Source organism: Lagopus leucura, unplaced genomic scaffold (genome assembly GCF_019238085.1).
Source record: "Lagopus leucura isolate 7727_CA_CO unplaced genomic scaffold, USGS_WTPT01 Super-Scaffold_100018, whole genome shotgun sequence".
NCBI lineage: Eukaryota > Metazoa > Chordata > Aves > Galliformes > Phasianidae > Lagopus > Lagopus leucura.
Genome location: NW_024962272.1, coordinates 6,313,285 through 6,330,067, shown reverse-complemented (window position 1 = coordinate 6,330,067; position 16,783 = coordinate 6,313,285). Strand labels below are relative to the sequence as shown.

At 37.5% G+C, this 16,783-nt stretch overlaps 1 protein-coding gene across 3 annotated transcripts in view; it reads left to right on the top strand.

The window, feature by feature from the left end:
• The window catches only part of SLC24A2 (solute carrier family 24 member 2), a 105,181-nt gene that overhangs the window by 61,835 nt on the left and 26,563 nt on the right, over window positions 1–16,783 (top strand). For 2 of the 3 annotated variants that reach the window (XM_042877487.1, XM_042877486.1), the window contains exon 5: window positions 13,571–13,621. The exons of the other annotated variant lie outside the window; for it this stretch is intronic. In XM_042877487.1, coding sequence (XP_042733421.1) covers window positions 13,571–13,621 — 51 coding nt within the window. The remainder of the gene's footprint in view (window positions 1–13,570; window positions 13,622–16,783) is intronic. 3 annotated transcript variants of the gene reach the window in all.

Here is a 16,783-nt window from a genome sequence, read left to right as displayed (position 1 = left end):
TACCTATATGTCCAGATATATTAACTGTTGTATTCTGCCAGACCTTATGTTCATTAATGCTTTCTAAGGCACCACTTCTTTTGTGGGGAGGCCTGGCTTTCAAAATGTTTAGTTTTGCAGGTGGTTTGGAAGACATGCAGTCAGGTTTCAGCTCACCTCTATGCTCATTAAGATCATGGCGGAGATCCTCCAAGAAACTGTGTCAAGGTGATAGAAGTCAGGGAATGATTATGGACAGCCAATAGGTCTTCATGAAGAGCAAATCATGCCTGACCAACTGGCTGGTGTTCTACAACAGAGTGACAGTACTTGTGGTCAAGTAAAGAGTAACTGATGTTATCTACTTTGACTCATCCAAAGCTTTTAATATGGTTCCACACAGCATTCTTATCTCTGAATAGGAGAGACTTTGAATTTGATGGATGGACTATTCAGTGGATAAGGAATTGGCTGTGTCTGAAGAGTTGCTGTCAATGATTCAAGGTGCAGGTGACAAGTAATGTCTTCAAGGGTCCATCGTGGGCCTGGTGCTCTCTAATATTTTCATTACTGATATAGACAGAGGGATTGAGTACACACTCAGCAAGCTTGCAGATGACACCAAGCTGGCTGGTGCTGTTGATACAATAGAAGGAAGGGATGTGATACAGAGGGGCCTTGACAGGCTTCGTAGGTGGGCCTATGCAAACTTCATGACATTCAACAAGATCAAGTGAAAGGTTCTGTTCCTGGGTCTGGGCAGTCCCAAATGTCAGTACTGACTGCATGATGAATGAAATGAGGGAGACCACTGTATAAGGCCTTGACTAAGTTGGTGGATGAAATACCTGTTTTGGATCTGAAGCAAAGAGAAGTATATGAAAATGTTTTGAAATGCCATTCTTAGAGGAAGAAAGTATTAAAGTTCTAAATCAAAGCACATATGTGAGCACACCAGCAATCACAGCATTTGGGCATTCTCCTATCATCCTTCCTGTCTCATTTCTTCTGTCATTCATTATTACTCCCTTCTTCTTCCTTGCTTTCTCTTTCTCCATTTTGCTACCATTTGCTTCCTTTCTTTTTTCTCTTATTTTCCTCATACTATTTTCTCTCATCTGCACCTGCTTCCTTTCACTCTTTTCCATTAGGATGGATTCCTCAGTAATTGCATTCCTTCTGTCCTGCTGTTTCCTTTAATAGAAGCACTTTCCAAGTGGACACTGGCAGCACTTCAGCAGATCCAGCCAAACAAACCAGATATTTAGTCTCCAGAAAAGCTTTTGTGAAGTCTGTCACCAACATGTTTCACCCTTCACAACCTCTAGGTGTAATGTTGCCATCAGAGCTAAAACTTCTTGTCACCATGCTGCTGGAATATCCAGCTTTCCTTTCAGTCATTAATAAAATTGTTACTTTCTCTTTAATAACTACAAGGAGAAAATGCTTTGTCATTTTGGCTTCTATGGGCTTGCTAAGGCTGACAGAGCAGAAGTACCATCTAAGCCCTCTTAGTGGTAGCGTGTTATAGGATGTATAAACAGATGACATGATTATTTAAGGTCAGCTTGGCCTACACAGTGTTATTTTTACATTATCATGTGATGTAATATAGAAAACCAATTCATGCTCTTTACTTCTGAGTAATTCATTTGTATATTCACAACCAAATTCTGCTTTAACAGAGAGCCTCTGGAAAATGGTTGTAAGCTGGAGAATATTAAAAGATAGATAAATGAGTTTAAGAAGTTTTTACTTTCTATAAGATACAGATGAACAGTGATCAGGATATAAAATTCTACACTTGTGGACTTGTTTTTCACCCTGTTTCCATCAAGTGTGCTTTTACCATGACCTGTGCATGTCTTGTTGAAGACAATATTAAAACTTGGAGAGCAGAGAGTTGCAAATTATTCAGCCCAGCTCTAACAGATGAATAAGATCTGAGATCAGTGGGAGTCACTGGATGTTTGGAACATTGCATTCAGGCAGATGTGCAGACATGCTGCAGATATAACAACCTAAGACAAGAGAGGCTTCTCCTTGGTCTCAGTTTAAAGCTTCTAAGAAGATAAAGATCAGGTTCTTTAACAGGTGCATGTGTAGGTTATTCGTTAGCTATATATCAGCTTTAAACCTCATTGTTCATTACAAATATAAATATCCATATGATATTCATTTCTGTTTGCTTTTGTCTTGTTAAAGGTATAATGACCTTGGTAGAGATCATTTCCTGGAGATTAAGATTAATGATTGCCTTTGCATCAGGCTATCATCTACTCCCAGCCAGTCAATAATCCCCAGGAAATCCTGTGCCAAATTTGTTTCTGCTTAAGTGCTGCTCTGGCAGTCGTTTATTCACCCAGTAGCAACCTGGACTGTTCTTAACAGCATTACTCATTTGAATAAGGACTGCATCATCAGATCAGCTGTTGTGATCAAACCCCAATCCAAAATCCAAGCACCTCAAACATAAACCACAACATTCCTTTATCATTTGTGGAGGTACCTCTGTCTGAGTCTTGGTATTGAGATGGGTTATGATTGGTTTCTTGGGTTATGTACGGGTAGGATTTACTAACAACTTTTTTTTTTTTTTTTTTTTTTTTTTTTTTTTAATTGGGAGACAGCTTTAGTTTTGCATGGAGGAAAATCCTGGGAAGTATTTTATGGTCAGTGGCTCTATGTCAAGGTGCAGAGCAGCGCCCCAAGGGATTAGTCTTGGGACCAGTGCTCTTCAACATATTTATCAATGACTTAGATAGAAGAGTGCATGGTCAGAAAGATGATACCAAGCTAAGCAGTGCATTTGATATGACAAAAGGAAAGGATGCCATCCAAAGGAGCCTTGACAAACTTGAGATTTGGGCCCACATGAAGCGAATGAGGTTCAAGAAGGCCAAGTGCAAGGTGCTGCACTTGTGTTGGGAAAATCATGGACTTGTGTGCAGTTTTGGGGAAGAACTCATTGAGAGTAGCCCTACAGAGAACTTTGGGATTCTTGTGGATTAAATTAAAAGAGGGGAGATTTAAGTTTGATATTAGGAGGGAATCTTTTATTCAGAGAGTAGTGAGGCACTGGCAAAGGCTGCCCAGAGAAGCTGTGTGTGTCTCATTCATGAAGACATTCAAGACCAGGTTGGATGGTGCTGTGGGTAGCCTGATCTGATGGGTGGCAGCTCTGCCCACAGCAGTGGGGTTGAGACTGAGGGTTTTTATGGTCCCTTCCAACCCAAACCATTCTATGATTCTATGATTTTTCTGTGAAGTGTCTACAATGTTATTCTACTATGAATAGAAAGCCTACTATCTCCCTACATTTCCCTACAGTCTGTATCTTACACAACTTGCTCAACACAGAAAGGTTAGAGGGAAGACTGGGATCTCTCTGCATTTGTGGAACCACTGGTTCTTATTGCTGTTGCTTTAAAGACCTATACCTTCAGGACCTTGGAAGCTGCTATAGGTGGTCTGTTAAAAAGGGAGGGTACAGCTGGTGAAGTGGGGATTCAGAAAGCAGCTGCAGCCTGAGGCTATGTTGCTTTTCTTGCACTGAGTTAGCAAGTGACAAGCTTACCATGCCACTTTTCAGTCCTCTGATAGGCTGCCACAGACCAACAAAATGTCTTCCTTGGCAAGGGAGGATTTAGCTAGATACTGACTCCCTTGCTATTGTGTGACAAGGATATAACTCATATGCAAATTACATTCTCTGTATGAAAATGAGTGTGATATAAATCTCTGCCATAGCTCAGTCCCCAGTCATAGATACATAACTTTGGCAATTCTCTCCTATTCCTTTCTTTACACATAATTCCAAAATGGAAAACTACAGGATGTACTTCTGCAGAAAAGTTCTTGTTTGTCTTATATGCTTTGCTTTTTTAAACATAAATATGATGCAAGTTTCTGGTGAGGGAAGTAACCTTCTGTTACATAAATCTGACATTTCTGTCAATTCTGTCAGTGAATGCAGAAAAACAGTCTACTGTCACTTTCTGCTCTGACAAAGGAAAAGCAGCAACCTGAATTCATGCTTCTCAGGAAAATAAAGAAAACAATTATCAGAATTTTTGATGCAGTAGTGAATTATTACTAATTACGCTCTATATCCTGTTGTGTTCCTAAATAGTGGTCTTAATAATTTCTCAGCTTTTCCTTTCACCTTAAGCTATTTTGCTTAATTTGCTGCTGTTATCTGTGTTCTTTTCTGAGACGTGATGGAAAATGTCACAGGTTGTCAAAGGTTGGGTAGCTTTTCACTTGACTATCACCCAGTAGAATTCCAGATTTGTCTCCTTTTGCAAAAACCTTGTGCTGTAGTTCTTCCATTGTTCTTGGTACCCAACTGGGTATGTCACTTTAATAGCTAAAGCTGTTTATTTGTTATGTCTTCAGAAGAAAAAAGGCCAGGCAGCACATTTTCCACCTGCTTGTGGGCTCTTCTCAACTTTTTGAAGTTACCTGAGTACTTCCAGTCTCCTCAGGTCTAGCATGTAAATGTTGCAGGATTGCAGTGCATTTCTCAGCACTATGGCAAAAATGAAAGAATTATTCTTTTGTGGCTTCTAACCTCAACAGCATTTTAGATAACATTAAAAAAAAGTGCAAATATGGGCAAAATTAACAAAAATTACTATGTATGATTCTCTAGTTTAGATCCTTCATCGTTCTTGAGTGTTCTTTAGTCATAGCTGTGGGCTTCAAAAGGAGCTCAGTATCCTTCCTGCACACTTGTTCTCACCCAGCTTGGAAAAGTTCTTGCTTCCTATAGCATGCCATAGAAAAACAGCCTTCTGAGCAGAAAAACATGAGCTTTCTGGCTTCCCCTTCTGCTGAAGAGTGAAGTGTTTGCAAGGGATTTCTGCCAAAGAAGATGGGGGCTCTCAGCCAGGCTCACACACAAATTGATAGTACTTAGTTCGAGTTGAGTTTATCTCATCTTGTGGAACCTCAGTCTGATTTGAAAAAAGGAAAACAATGTATAGGGCAATGAAGCTCACCTTCGGAGTAGAGTTTAATATCTTACACAGGCAGATACCAATGCCCTTTGTGCAGATATCTTTCAAAAAATCTTTTTTTAGATTTCATTTTGATTGGAGGGAAGTTCTTTAATTCACCACTACTCTGCTTAGATAGGATTGCCCAGGACTGAGTCCTGTAAAGGACTGTCTGCACAGATGGATACCCCACATTCATTCTGGGTTACATATTGCAGTGTTTGACCACCACCAAATCTTGTGTTCAAATGGAATTTTCTCATGTTTATTTTGTGCCAGTTCACTCTTTCTCTGTCAGTGGGTTCTTCCAAGAAGACTCTCCTGCTCCATTCTTTCCCTCCCACCTGGTACTTAGGTTTATGGATAAGATCTCTGAGCCTTGCCACCTCCAGGATAAGCATCAAAGTACTTCATCATCTCTGCAGACAATTAGTGGACTCACTCTAGTCACCCTTCTGCATTGGGGAACCCAGCTTGGGACCCTATGCACAGATGCGCCTCACCAGTGCTGAGTGGAGGGGAAAGGTCCTTCCCTCATCCTTCTGTGGTTCTCAAACAAATGCAGCCCAGCATAATATTAGTCTTCTTTGTTGCTAGCACATTGCTAGCTTGGCTTTCAGTGGTATGGTTCTTGGCACAGCCATTAGTGATGAGAAACATCTCTCCCTAGTGAGGCCTTCTTTCCTTTTTCTTTACTTTTCAGCTATGACAGAGACCATAGAAATTTAGGTACATGATGAGGTTACATGGTAAATGTAGACGAGATTAGTATTTTTACAGATATTTCCATCACCAAACTGATAACAAAAGCTGTAGGTAAAACTCCCCATACTGCCAGTGCAAGTAACCACATAGGTAAAGCTGAAATCATGAATTATGGATAGCTAAGGGCAGGTCTATGTCAATAAACAAAGGTGCTATATATGGTATATTAGATAGCCTTGTTAATCCCTTGTCAGAATGTTGAAAGTAGCTGTTTCCCCTAGGAAATCACAAGATTTTACTTTAGATGAAAATGTCTTTCCTTTCTGATAGCTCTCTTTTCCCTACTTTTATTAATTTACCATTCCCACACTGGTAAAGGTATTAAACGTCCTGAATTTCTGACATAAGAAGCATAGGTCACATTTAAAATCCGTATTCTTCCATGTAGGTAACAAAGTCTGAATAATGGAAGTTTTCTGGTGCCTTCTTATAATTTATTTTTGATTTGAAATATATCCCTTGTTTTGTGGTAAATGCTAGATTTCTCAACAACTTATTTCTATATGTCATGTTTTATTCTTTTAACTAGAACCCACTCAAGCTGCTTGCTGCAAGCGAAATTCTTGTCTCACATCCCATGGTGTTTTCCAGTGAGGCTCTGTTCTTCAGAAAGCATATTCTTCATGGGAGTCCCTACAGAGCGTGAAAAGAAGGCATGAATATTTAAGTGCAGGCATTATCCCCGGGCAGGGTACAGCTGTCCTGTCTATGCAATTCCATGCTTAATAGCATTAGCTTCATTTTAAGTTTCTTCCTGAATCTAAATTTTCTTGTTAAAAATATTAACAACAAAGAACATGAATTTGTATTCATTTATAAGCCTATATAGATCAGGGTGTAATAGTAGTTAAAAGGGAATTTCTCTTTAGTGGGAAGGTGGAAGTTTTCCTTTACTTCAGTTAGCTTATGGTAGATTACTACATCCTCAACAACAACAACAAAAAAAGATCTGGATTTTTTAACGAGACTGTGAGAGGAGTGTACACTGCCCATGCATTATTCTCCTCATCTGAAAACGTGAAAACCAGAAGAGCAATTCACTGCAGCTGGAGTCAAATGTGTCCAGCACACCACAATGCCATGTCTCAAAGAAAAGAGGTAAAACCCTCTCACCTTTAGAATCAGTGGCAAAACTTCCAATATTATTAGTCTTCATGAGCAAGTCTTCATGTCTGCATTTGAGAAGTGCATTTGAATCAATATTATATTAAAAAATTCTTTCAAAGGAAATATTGGGCAGTTATATTTGGCCCAGGCAGGGGCAGCTCTGTCAGTGTACTGGTTGTCCTTAGATCGTTACTATGTTCTCCAGAAGGTATGGCACCTGTCTTCATTGAGTTTGTTGGCAGATGCCACAAAGGCAACACATGAATGAAAGAAGATTGGAAAGGAAACGAAGCCATCAGGAACAAGCCACTTGATGCCTTTCTTAAATTAAAAAAAAAAACAAACCCTCACCTAAAAGGATCAGAAGCACGTTCTGACACACAATAGTCATTGAAATAACTTTCTGTTACTTTTAAATGTTAATTAGAAGCCACTGATCACCTCTTCAAAAATATTTTCTCGTTTTAACTTTTGTCAGTTAAAACTCCTTTGGTCCTCTGACAAACTTCCTTCTGGCACCATAAGATCTGCTGGATAGTGTGGTGTGTTAAGAGCTCTGGGATTTCAGCCTTCATTTTAAATGGAGCAAAGTAACAGACTGATTTTGCTTTTGGCCATGCTTCTGAGCTGCCCAGAGCTCTACTGATAAGATTGTATACATTTTTATTTATGTTTCTACTCACATTGCAATTACATACAATTGCAGTAAACTAATTGTAATAAAACCAGACATCTCTAACAAGATTATTTTCAGGACAAAATCACCTACAGTGAAAAACAAGGTAAGGACACGTAAGGAGAAAAAACAGGAATAGAAACTTGTAATCAGAAGACAAGATGAAGGTTGATCACATTTCTTTATAGAGGCTAGAGACAGTGTTACATTATTTTGTTAATACGCAGTATGATGTCTACTACTCAAGAAACCGAATATCAACTGGAGGTATCAACATAAGATTTTGCCTTATCATCTTCATTTAAAATATTTATTTGCTTAGGAGTGTTAATAAAACAACTATTAGATATAATTCTAAAATGTGTGCAATTATTATTATTTACTGTATTACTCAGATCCAGAAGAGATCCATTTATATTTAACATTACACCATCTCAACGGCATGCCCTCTTTTTGCAAGAACTTCCAGCTTGAAAGTCTACAAATGAAAATGTAGGCTATAGCACTGAATTATAAATGGCATAGTTTAGATTATCTGGACGCAGTAGGAAATTTTTTTTAACCATTTATAACATCTGCTTTCTCTAGTGGCAATACATGCTAACACCTAGAGCAGTTCCAGTCTATCCTATATAGAAGATAAAGTAGCCAGTAAGGAAGCTAAGAGGTTTATGTAGTACATAGAAGATTGGAGTCAAATTAAAATTGAGATTCAGTTAAAGTAGTTTTTTTTAAAGGAAATCTTCCTTTTCAAAAATCGCAATGTGTGATAGCATGTAATTGGTGGATTGTTGTATTTTACCTTAAATTGTCTTTATAAGCATGTAACATTAATCTCGGCTAGATACTTTACATGCTTCTGGTATCAGGACTCCTTTGTTCCTAGTCCAATATCACTGATGAAAAAAATGAGATATTGATTTAAATTTAGATTGCATAGCCATTGCAATGTATTTAGCAAAACTTCAGAAGTGGCCTTTTTATGTTTAGAGCTGGCTCTGGTTATCTAATTGAATTTCCTAGATTGAATTTTCAGGTCCATGACAGCTAGGAAAAGCAATAGAAAAGGTCAGGAAAAGACAACCTCCTTCTTGATATAATAACATGAATTTCTCTTAGACCTCTGGCCTAACTCCTCAGCTTTCTTTGAAAAAAAGTATGTAATAAAAGAAGATGCTGTAAAACGTGGCAACAGTAAGCACAAATCAGAAGTCTTATTAGAGAGGTTTAAAGGGTTTAAGAAAGGCTTAACTATCCTTCCAAAAGAAAATTTCTAAGATGGCTGTTCACAAAAAGCCATCCAGAATGTAACTAAGGAAAAAATCATCATGATAAATGTTGAAGACTTCATAAAAAACAGTAAAGCAGGCAAAAAATACAACCTTAAAATTGCTTCTAAACATGAAATTAAACAAAAACCATCTGCTTATAGTCCATGAAGCCCGTCAGTCTGTAGTATTCAGAGCCTGCAGTGCTGAGAGTGCAGGGAGCAGTAGTCACTAGTTGTGAATCCTCTGTAGTCTCTCTTGCTGGGACGCTGGTTCTGTGGTTTTCTTTCTTGCTCATTCTGTCCCACTCAGAAAGAGAAGACAATCCCACATGAGATTTGTCTCAGTGAAAGAGATGAGTAAATATTGATGTTTTTTTGTTGTTGGTTTTTTTTTTTTTTTTTGGTGCAGACATCACCCATTTATCCTAATGAGTATATTTTGAGTACATAGGATGAAAATCTGGCCTGGTCCAACTAGTGGCATATTCAGTTCATATACAATTTCCCTTTTCCATATGCCCACTTGTACACAGTAGAACACAGAAGAATGAGGGTGAGGGTGGATGACCAAAGTGAAGTCCTTGTTACATCCTCAGGTGGGCTCTCATGAACTTGCTGGCTCATCTTCAGAGACAGATGTGCAACTCTTGTACAAAAATGTACTTCTGCCTCCAATACTTGGTTAGGCTTTGTGTTTACAATATTTTAGATAATCATTTGCCTGTTTTTAAGTTGCAGTTCTTGGCCACAAGCTCGTTCTTGATGTCATCAGCTTTGAGCCCTTACTCTCTCATTTCACTTCTCACACTATCTTTTGTATTCAGCCTATTGAATTTATGAGTTTGTGTTTGAAACAACTGAAAAGATCTGTGCTTTTCATGTGTTTGTTCCTGAAGCCTAACAGTTCCCTGTCAGACAAAGTTGCCACTGATGTCGATTAAGTATTAAGCCTTGATGCCTTTATGTTTTGAGATACAACAGTGAAACTGCACTAAACATTGAGAGGATTATCATCAGTGCTTTCCCCTTAGCACTTCTGCTTAGAATAAAAGAAATGTCAATTTTGAATCATTGTAATTACCTTGAAGATGTGTGAAATGAATCTTTATGCAAATGTGTATTTTTATGGGAAGTGCAAGTCTTATGCTTGGTTAAGAAACTCACAATGCATTACTTTGTTCTGAGAATCTGAATTCATGTTTTTCATGAAGAGGCACACACCTATAGGTTGCTATCTTTAGAGTAGCTGTGTGTTCTCTGAGTATTCTTAGAATCTCTAGGCGGGGCTAATTTCAGATGTAACTAGGGACACCTGCAATATCTGAGAATTTTTGTGGCAGGAGATCAAAGAGTTCTGGAACTCTGGTTTTCCTTCCATGGCAGCCCGCAGCACTGCACTACAGTAGCAGAAATAAGTATTTCACCACAGATGGTACTTATGAGCATTGAAAATAATTAGATATATTGTTTGGAATTGCAATCAGTGTGCTACCACTGAGTAACAATATTCTTCTGTTTACTTTGGTACTGTGTGGCAACTACAGTAGAACCACTTAGTAGTAGTTGTACTATATGCAATAGGGAACAATAGGTAATAAGGTAAGTGTTGTCATAGTAAGCGTTGACACAGGAATGTCAAACAGGATTACTAGAAGCCCCCTGTTTTCTCCCAGTGTAAAAATATGCAGAAAGGAATGAATTAATTCATTGATTCTGTCAATGTTGAGAATCAGTTGTTAATCTGCATCCCTGCATCCTTTTCGTTTTATGCAGCATGCACCATTTCGTTTTATACAGAATGCTTGTACTGGCTGGCAGCCAGTCTTTCTGCTGTGCTTTCCCTATGGGAACCACATAGCATGTTCATGAAGCTGGACTTCTCCAATTGTAGTAATGTTGGATTTATTTTATATCTTTTCAAGCACTTTTTATCTTGGCATTTCAGATTTTCAGGACCATTTAAAATAAGTTTACTTTAAACGCAGAAAACTTTCCCACTTCCAGTATTTTTTAAGTACTTCAATTGAGTTTGAGCTTACTTACAGCCATACTGAACAGAATCTTATTACAGCAGCAAAACTTGCTTTATAGCAGTAGCTGATACGTTAGAGGCTGACTTGTAAAGGCAGATGTCTGGTGTTGTTAAGCAGCACTGACTTTGTGGATTTCAAGCAATCTTGAAATCCAGAAAATAATTCATGCAAATATGCAGCTACAGTTTGCAGCATCATTACTGTGTGCATTGCAGTCAGTGGACCGTTGATCATATACAATGTTCTTTTCTGCACACAGGACTAAAAAGCTCTAAAGAGCATAATCTCACCAGCAAGATTAGATTTTTCCTGGAAATAATTTTCATAACTGCAAGAATTAGCCTAGTTTAATCCTTGTTGTGTTGAGTATTGCCTGGAATGTAATTATTGTCAGCATCATGTACTCATGCCTCTCTATTCCTTTTCTTTGGTTTTGTAATGTCAGAGTCTCTGTTTTATTTTCTTATTTGCCTTGTATTTCTCAATTCAGATGGGAATCAGACTGATCTAAACTAGATTGCAAGTGTGTCAGGTGCCCTGCCCTTCTGCTGCTGCTTTTATTCCTTCTGAAAGTGTAGCACAAATCACTGTTATTGTCACCATTGTCTGAAACCTCTTCTGCTTCAGCCATGAAATCAGAGGCCTCGCATTATCTTTCTGTTTGTTCTTCAGTTTGTTACCATGGTACAACTTTCTTCTCAACTTTGTTCTTCGTCATCTGCATTCTTACTTTTCATTTCTCCATGAGTTTCTGCACTCTCTCTCTGGCAGTGTTGTTTCCTGCATGTACTCCCATTTCTCTGATTACTCTTAGGCTCCTTTTGGCATCTGTCTTCCACTCTCATTCTTCCCCAGCAGACACCTTACCCAAGGTCTTAGCAAGCCTGATCACAGACATGACAGGGCAAAGATCAATGAAAATAAATTTAAACAGAAGTGCTGTCCCTGCAGTCAGTGGACATGGAGCCTCGATTTGGGACACGTGGTCCCAAATGCTCTGTGCAGGAAAGTCCATATTGAAGATATTGGGACCTCTCCCAGGGTAAAGAACTCAAATCTTTAGGGCTAAAATCAAGACGATTGGAGAATCGATTCCTTTATGTAATTGTAGTTACAAAGAATATGTTTCAAGAATAAGAACAGTGTTACAAAGCAATGTATGTATTGTATACTATTATAAAACAGTATATTAAATTATTTATTTAATGACATTTTTTTTCCCTTAACAAAGACTTAAAGTAAATTCAGTGGTCATACTTATGTGCAGATAACAGACAGCATTGTACAAGCAGGAGTGTGCCAATATTTGTAATTGGTTTTATTAAAGTATGTCCATGAAGCAATCCTTATAATAAATCACGGTTCATTTTAAAATGTAGCACTGTATTATCCAGTTACACAGCTTTTGTCTTTGCACTGAGTTAAATGTTTTTTTGGAAAATTTAGGTATCCAAGAATAGATTAAAAATTAGGGTCTTTCAAAGTATCAGCCTTATGCATCATCACGTTATTTTACAGTTAAGAAGTAATGGCCAGACCTCCAGTGAATTCACTTATGTGGAAAAATACTGAGAGATCGTGAGGTGCATCAGCTAAAAGCAAAATAAATGGCCAGCATTTTGTAGTTAATTTCTTAAGCAGTTTCATAAACATGAAGAGGGAGCGTTTCCAAAGAAAACTTCACTATTGAGCTGTTTAGTATCCATTTTGTATGATTACACTCTATCAAAAGGTTGGATGTTCAGAATCTAAATTGTAAAATTTTTCATGAAATTAGCAACCGAAATCATCCATAAATTCCTCAACAGATTGCTTAAAAATTCTTCCTTGTGCTTATTATTCCTGTCCTTTTTGCAGAAAGTTGACACCAATACTAACTGTTGAATTTATATGTATGCAAAACTTAAAGAAAAAAATGACATTTTCACTCAGAAATGAGGTGTAAAGCAAAATCTGTAATTAAAAAAAAAAAAAAAAGACTGTATCACACAGAAAAATAAACACAGCCCTAAAGATCTAGAGCTCTCTGCATTGCTTTTGCTCTGCCCTGAGAGTGTATAATAATTCATTCTATTAAGATCGAGTTAATGGTTTAATGAATTTAAGTCTCATAACCCCCAGTAAAGTGAGTAAATACATCTTTTCTGACTTCACGAATGACAAGAGTGGTCAAGTTAAGCAACCCCTTTGTAACAAGCCATCAAGTCAGAACAGTGTGTGTGAGATGGTATTACACACAATTTCTGACATTATGTTTTTTGTATGTTTTGGACACGTAAGTATTTGTGTGTACGGCCTGAGACCTGTTAAATAGTTTAGTTTTCAAAGATCCTGCTGATCTAGTCCTGTCAAGGATTATTATGTATTCCCAAATATAGGGACACCTTGGTAATATATAGGGACAATAACATAGTATAGGGACAATAATATAATACGTAGGGACAATAATGATATAGGGACAAGTTGGTAATCACCTTGACTAGGTTGAATTGTAGATTTCTGCGCTTCTTCTAACACGCTCTCACAAGTTGCTCTTCTAAAATGGAAATTTCATTTCATTCACCTAAAAGTGAAATTTCAGGGGGGTGGAAAGGCACTTCCATTTCTGTAATCTATGTGTCACTGTCCTGCAGAATTTTTCTCATTAATCACTGTTGATATGAAGCACATGCAAAAACATGTACATTTCTTGACTGTCTGCTGGTTCCTTATCTTTGTGTCTTTTACTGTGATGTTGTAGAGCTTGGATCATATGGAAACCTAAAATATTATGACACAATGACTGAAGAAGGTAAGAAATACTTTAGAATTGTTTGTATCAGCTTCTTTCGAAGGCTTTTCAGTGTTTACTTTTTATTTCATTTTTCTTTGTTCTGTTTTCAGTTTCTCCATTTTTGAATGATTCCTTTTTGCATGACCTCATTGACAGTGCAATAAGCTTTGGTTCTTTTTTTCTGGTTTTTATTTTCAACTTTTCAGTTTTGCTACTTTCAGATAAGGAAATACAGCTGAAAAAGAATGTACATGCAAAACCACACTGATAAGTTACGTATTGCAGTATAGTATGAATTATAAATGCTCATTTTGTAATATTTTACAGTGCATTCAGGAAGATTGTTTATGGATATTGAAATCACTTGGCTAAACCTCTCGGCTTGAGAAAAATTATGTACTGACTTCAGTTTACTGTATTACTCAAAAGTAATGAATGAATTCTAAAAACTAGGCATGAGTATTTGTGTAAAATTAATTGCATGCTTAATTGCAATGCAGAAGGTATTCAACTTAAAATTCTGATTCTAACAATACAGGAAGGAAGTAATTAGGGTCTAAATCAGGGCTCACTGAAATCTGGGGGAGTTCTTCGGCTAATAAAAAGCATTACAGTTTACTATATTTATTCAGGAGTGCAGTTCCTTAGTTTCTCCCACATTTTCAGTCCGAATTCATCAGCATTTCTGTAATTCAAAATTTTCCAGGCCTGAGTCCTGAGTTCTATAAGATCGAGGCTGTTGTCCAACTCTTTGACTGGGATGCCTGGCAGATGTTGTGAATGCTCAGATAAGTAGTTAGTGGCCTATCTGAGGAGAGAAATAAGGTTGAGATCTATTGAAAGGTTAACTAACTATCCCTACTTATTTTTAATGCTGAACATAAAAGGTGAAGAGCTTATTTTCTCTGTATTTATAAACACGGTCATATTCAAGTTTAGATTATAGTTTAGGTTGATCTTGATATTAAAAAGGTTTATAGAAAGCCTTCATTACAGACTTACTCTTGGTCACGATTGGTAAATTTTGACTGCTTCTCATTTTCTGTGTGTACTGCTGCTGCTCAAATAAGTCCATATTATTCTGGGGCCATCTATGAAAGATGGTTCCTTCTATCATTGACAGATGCTGGTTTCTTCTGGAGCAGGCATGACCATCAACTTGTAGGGCAGCCCAGTAGCACCACCCTTAATTGCACAGATTCACTGTCTGATTCACAGGGTTGGTTCCAATATAAGAGATAATTCTTGACAGGAGATTTTACCTGGCAAACATCAGTCTCTGTGTTGTGTAAGAACACTTCTGAAGGACCCTAAAGTGCCTGAAATGAGTAGTCAGCAGAAGCAATTAAGATAGGGCTACCAGAAATAAAGCTTTTGCAGTATGTCTCATCTCCAGTCAAGCTGTGAATGTCATTTCTTGTTCTAGCCTCAGAGTTGGATATGTTAAAGTTCTAATATTTTATTCCGTAGTATTAAACCTGCCATTTCAAAAGCAATTTCTGCATAAGTTGTCTTCGGTTTTTTATAAATCCTATTATGTTAGTTAAATATAGCTACTTGTGGGAAAATATCCTTGCAAGTATGCTATGTATAATATATGTACTTATTATTACTGTGCCTACACTGAAGTAATGCTATTAATATTCAATGTCACCTCAGAAAGCCCTCCTCATGAATAAACAATCAAAGAGCATGCTGTAGCAGTAGCTAAAATCCAGTAGCAAAAATCTTCCAGTAACAAAAAGAAGGAAGGAAGCTCTTTGTCTGAAGAAGTATTAACACTGACAAGAGCCTATGGTACAATTTAGCTTAAACACAACTGTCACCATCATTTTCATATCTTTCATAAAGCAATAATGAACAGAATACCTTAGAAGCTGCAATTAGATCAACGTGCGTTATATTTTCAGTTCTCTATTTGAATATTCAGAAGTATAATCCCTACACACTCCACATCACACTTATTTTCATCATCCCTTTCACGCTTTATTTTCTTTTTTTTTTTTTCCTTGAATTAGGTTTTTATACATCTTCTGCAATAAGTTAGCCACAGAAACATGTAAAACCAGTTGCAGATTTCTAGTTTTTTCTAATGTCATACAACCTTACCCCGGGACCTCCAAGCCCTGAGTGGAGAGAGGCAGCAGATTTTTCGTCCTCTGGTGGAGAAGCACAGGCACATCTATTTTTGTAGGCAAAAGTGACAGGTGGCAATAGAAGATACAGCCAGAGGGCCTCTGGGCTCCATGTTTCTGAAACTGATCTCCATTTTATTTGCTTCTGTTTGGTCAGAAATTTATATTAATTGCCGATTAATCAATTGCCCAACTTAAAGAAGTGATAGACCATACCGGATGGGAAAAAACCCTTGCAGTAGTCCTGTGCTGTCAAGTAACCTCAACCAACAGCCTAGGACTTGACAAAACTACATTTATTTTCAGGTGGCACTTCTGCAGCAATTTACAGTTCAAGCTGAAATCACATGAGATGAATTTCCACAACTGATCAATTGCCACCCCTCAGATGTGTTCCACAACCAGGCACCAGCAGGACTGGAATGCACAGTTCTGACTGCTCAGCAGCCACAGATTTGGTGTCTTCTGATACATGAAAGCTTAGCTGTGGTGCTGGTTGTGCATAGATGTAGTAGATTGTGTTTGATCTGAGACTGAGAAGTAGACAAATTGTAAAGTCTTAAATTTTTAGACAAGTGAATTTCTGAAGATAAATTACTTTTCTGTAAAATCAGAGGCTTCTCATGCAAGGAATCTGTAGTCTGTAATTTAGATTGTAGTCCAAGGATTGCATTTTTTTAATATATTCATGATCAGCAAGAAAATCTCTTCCTTCTGATGCCAGCTGGAGTTACTCATGCAGATCAAGGTGTATGTACTACACAATACTGATTTGTTTGCATATATTCAAATATAAACAATTTAGTTTTAAGCTACCTTCTTTGCTAATCATCTGGCCTTGATCTCTTGTTCTTTCAGAGCTATTCTTTCTAAACTAAAATGAACTGCAGCATTTGTCAGAGTTCAGCAAATCTAGATTAAATAGGTATTTTCTGGAACAAATATCCTATTTCAGGTCTGTGCTGTCAAATATTTTCATCAATCTAAACACTCGTGAAACCAATTGCTGTGAAAACTATGCTTGGGTATAAAAACCTACAGCATA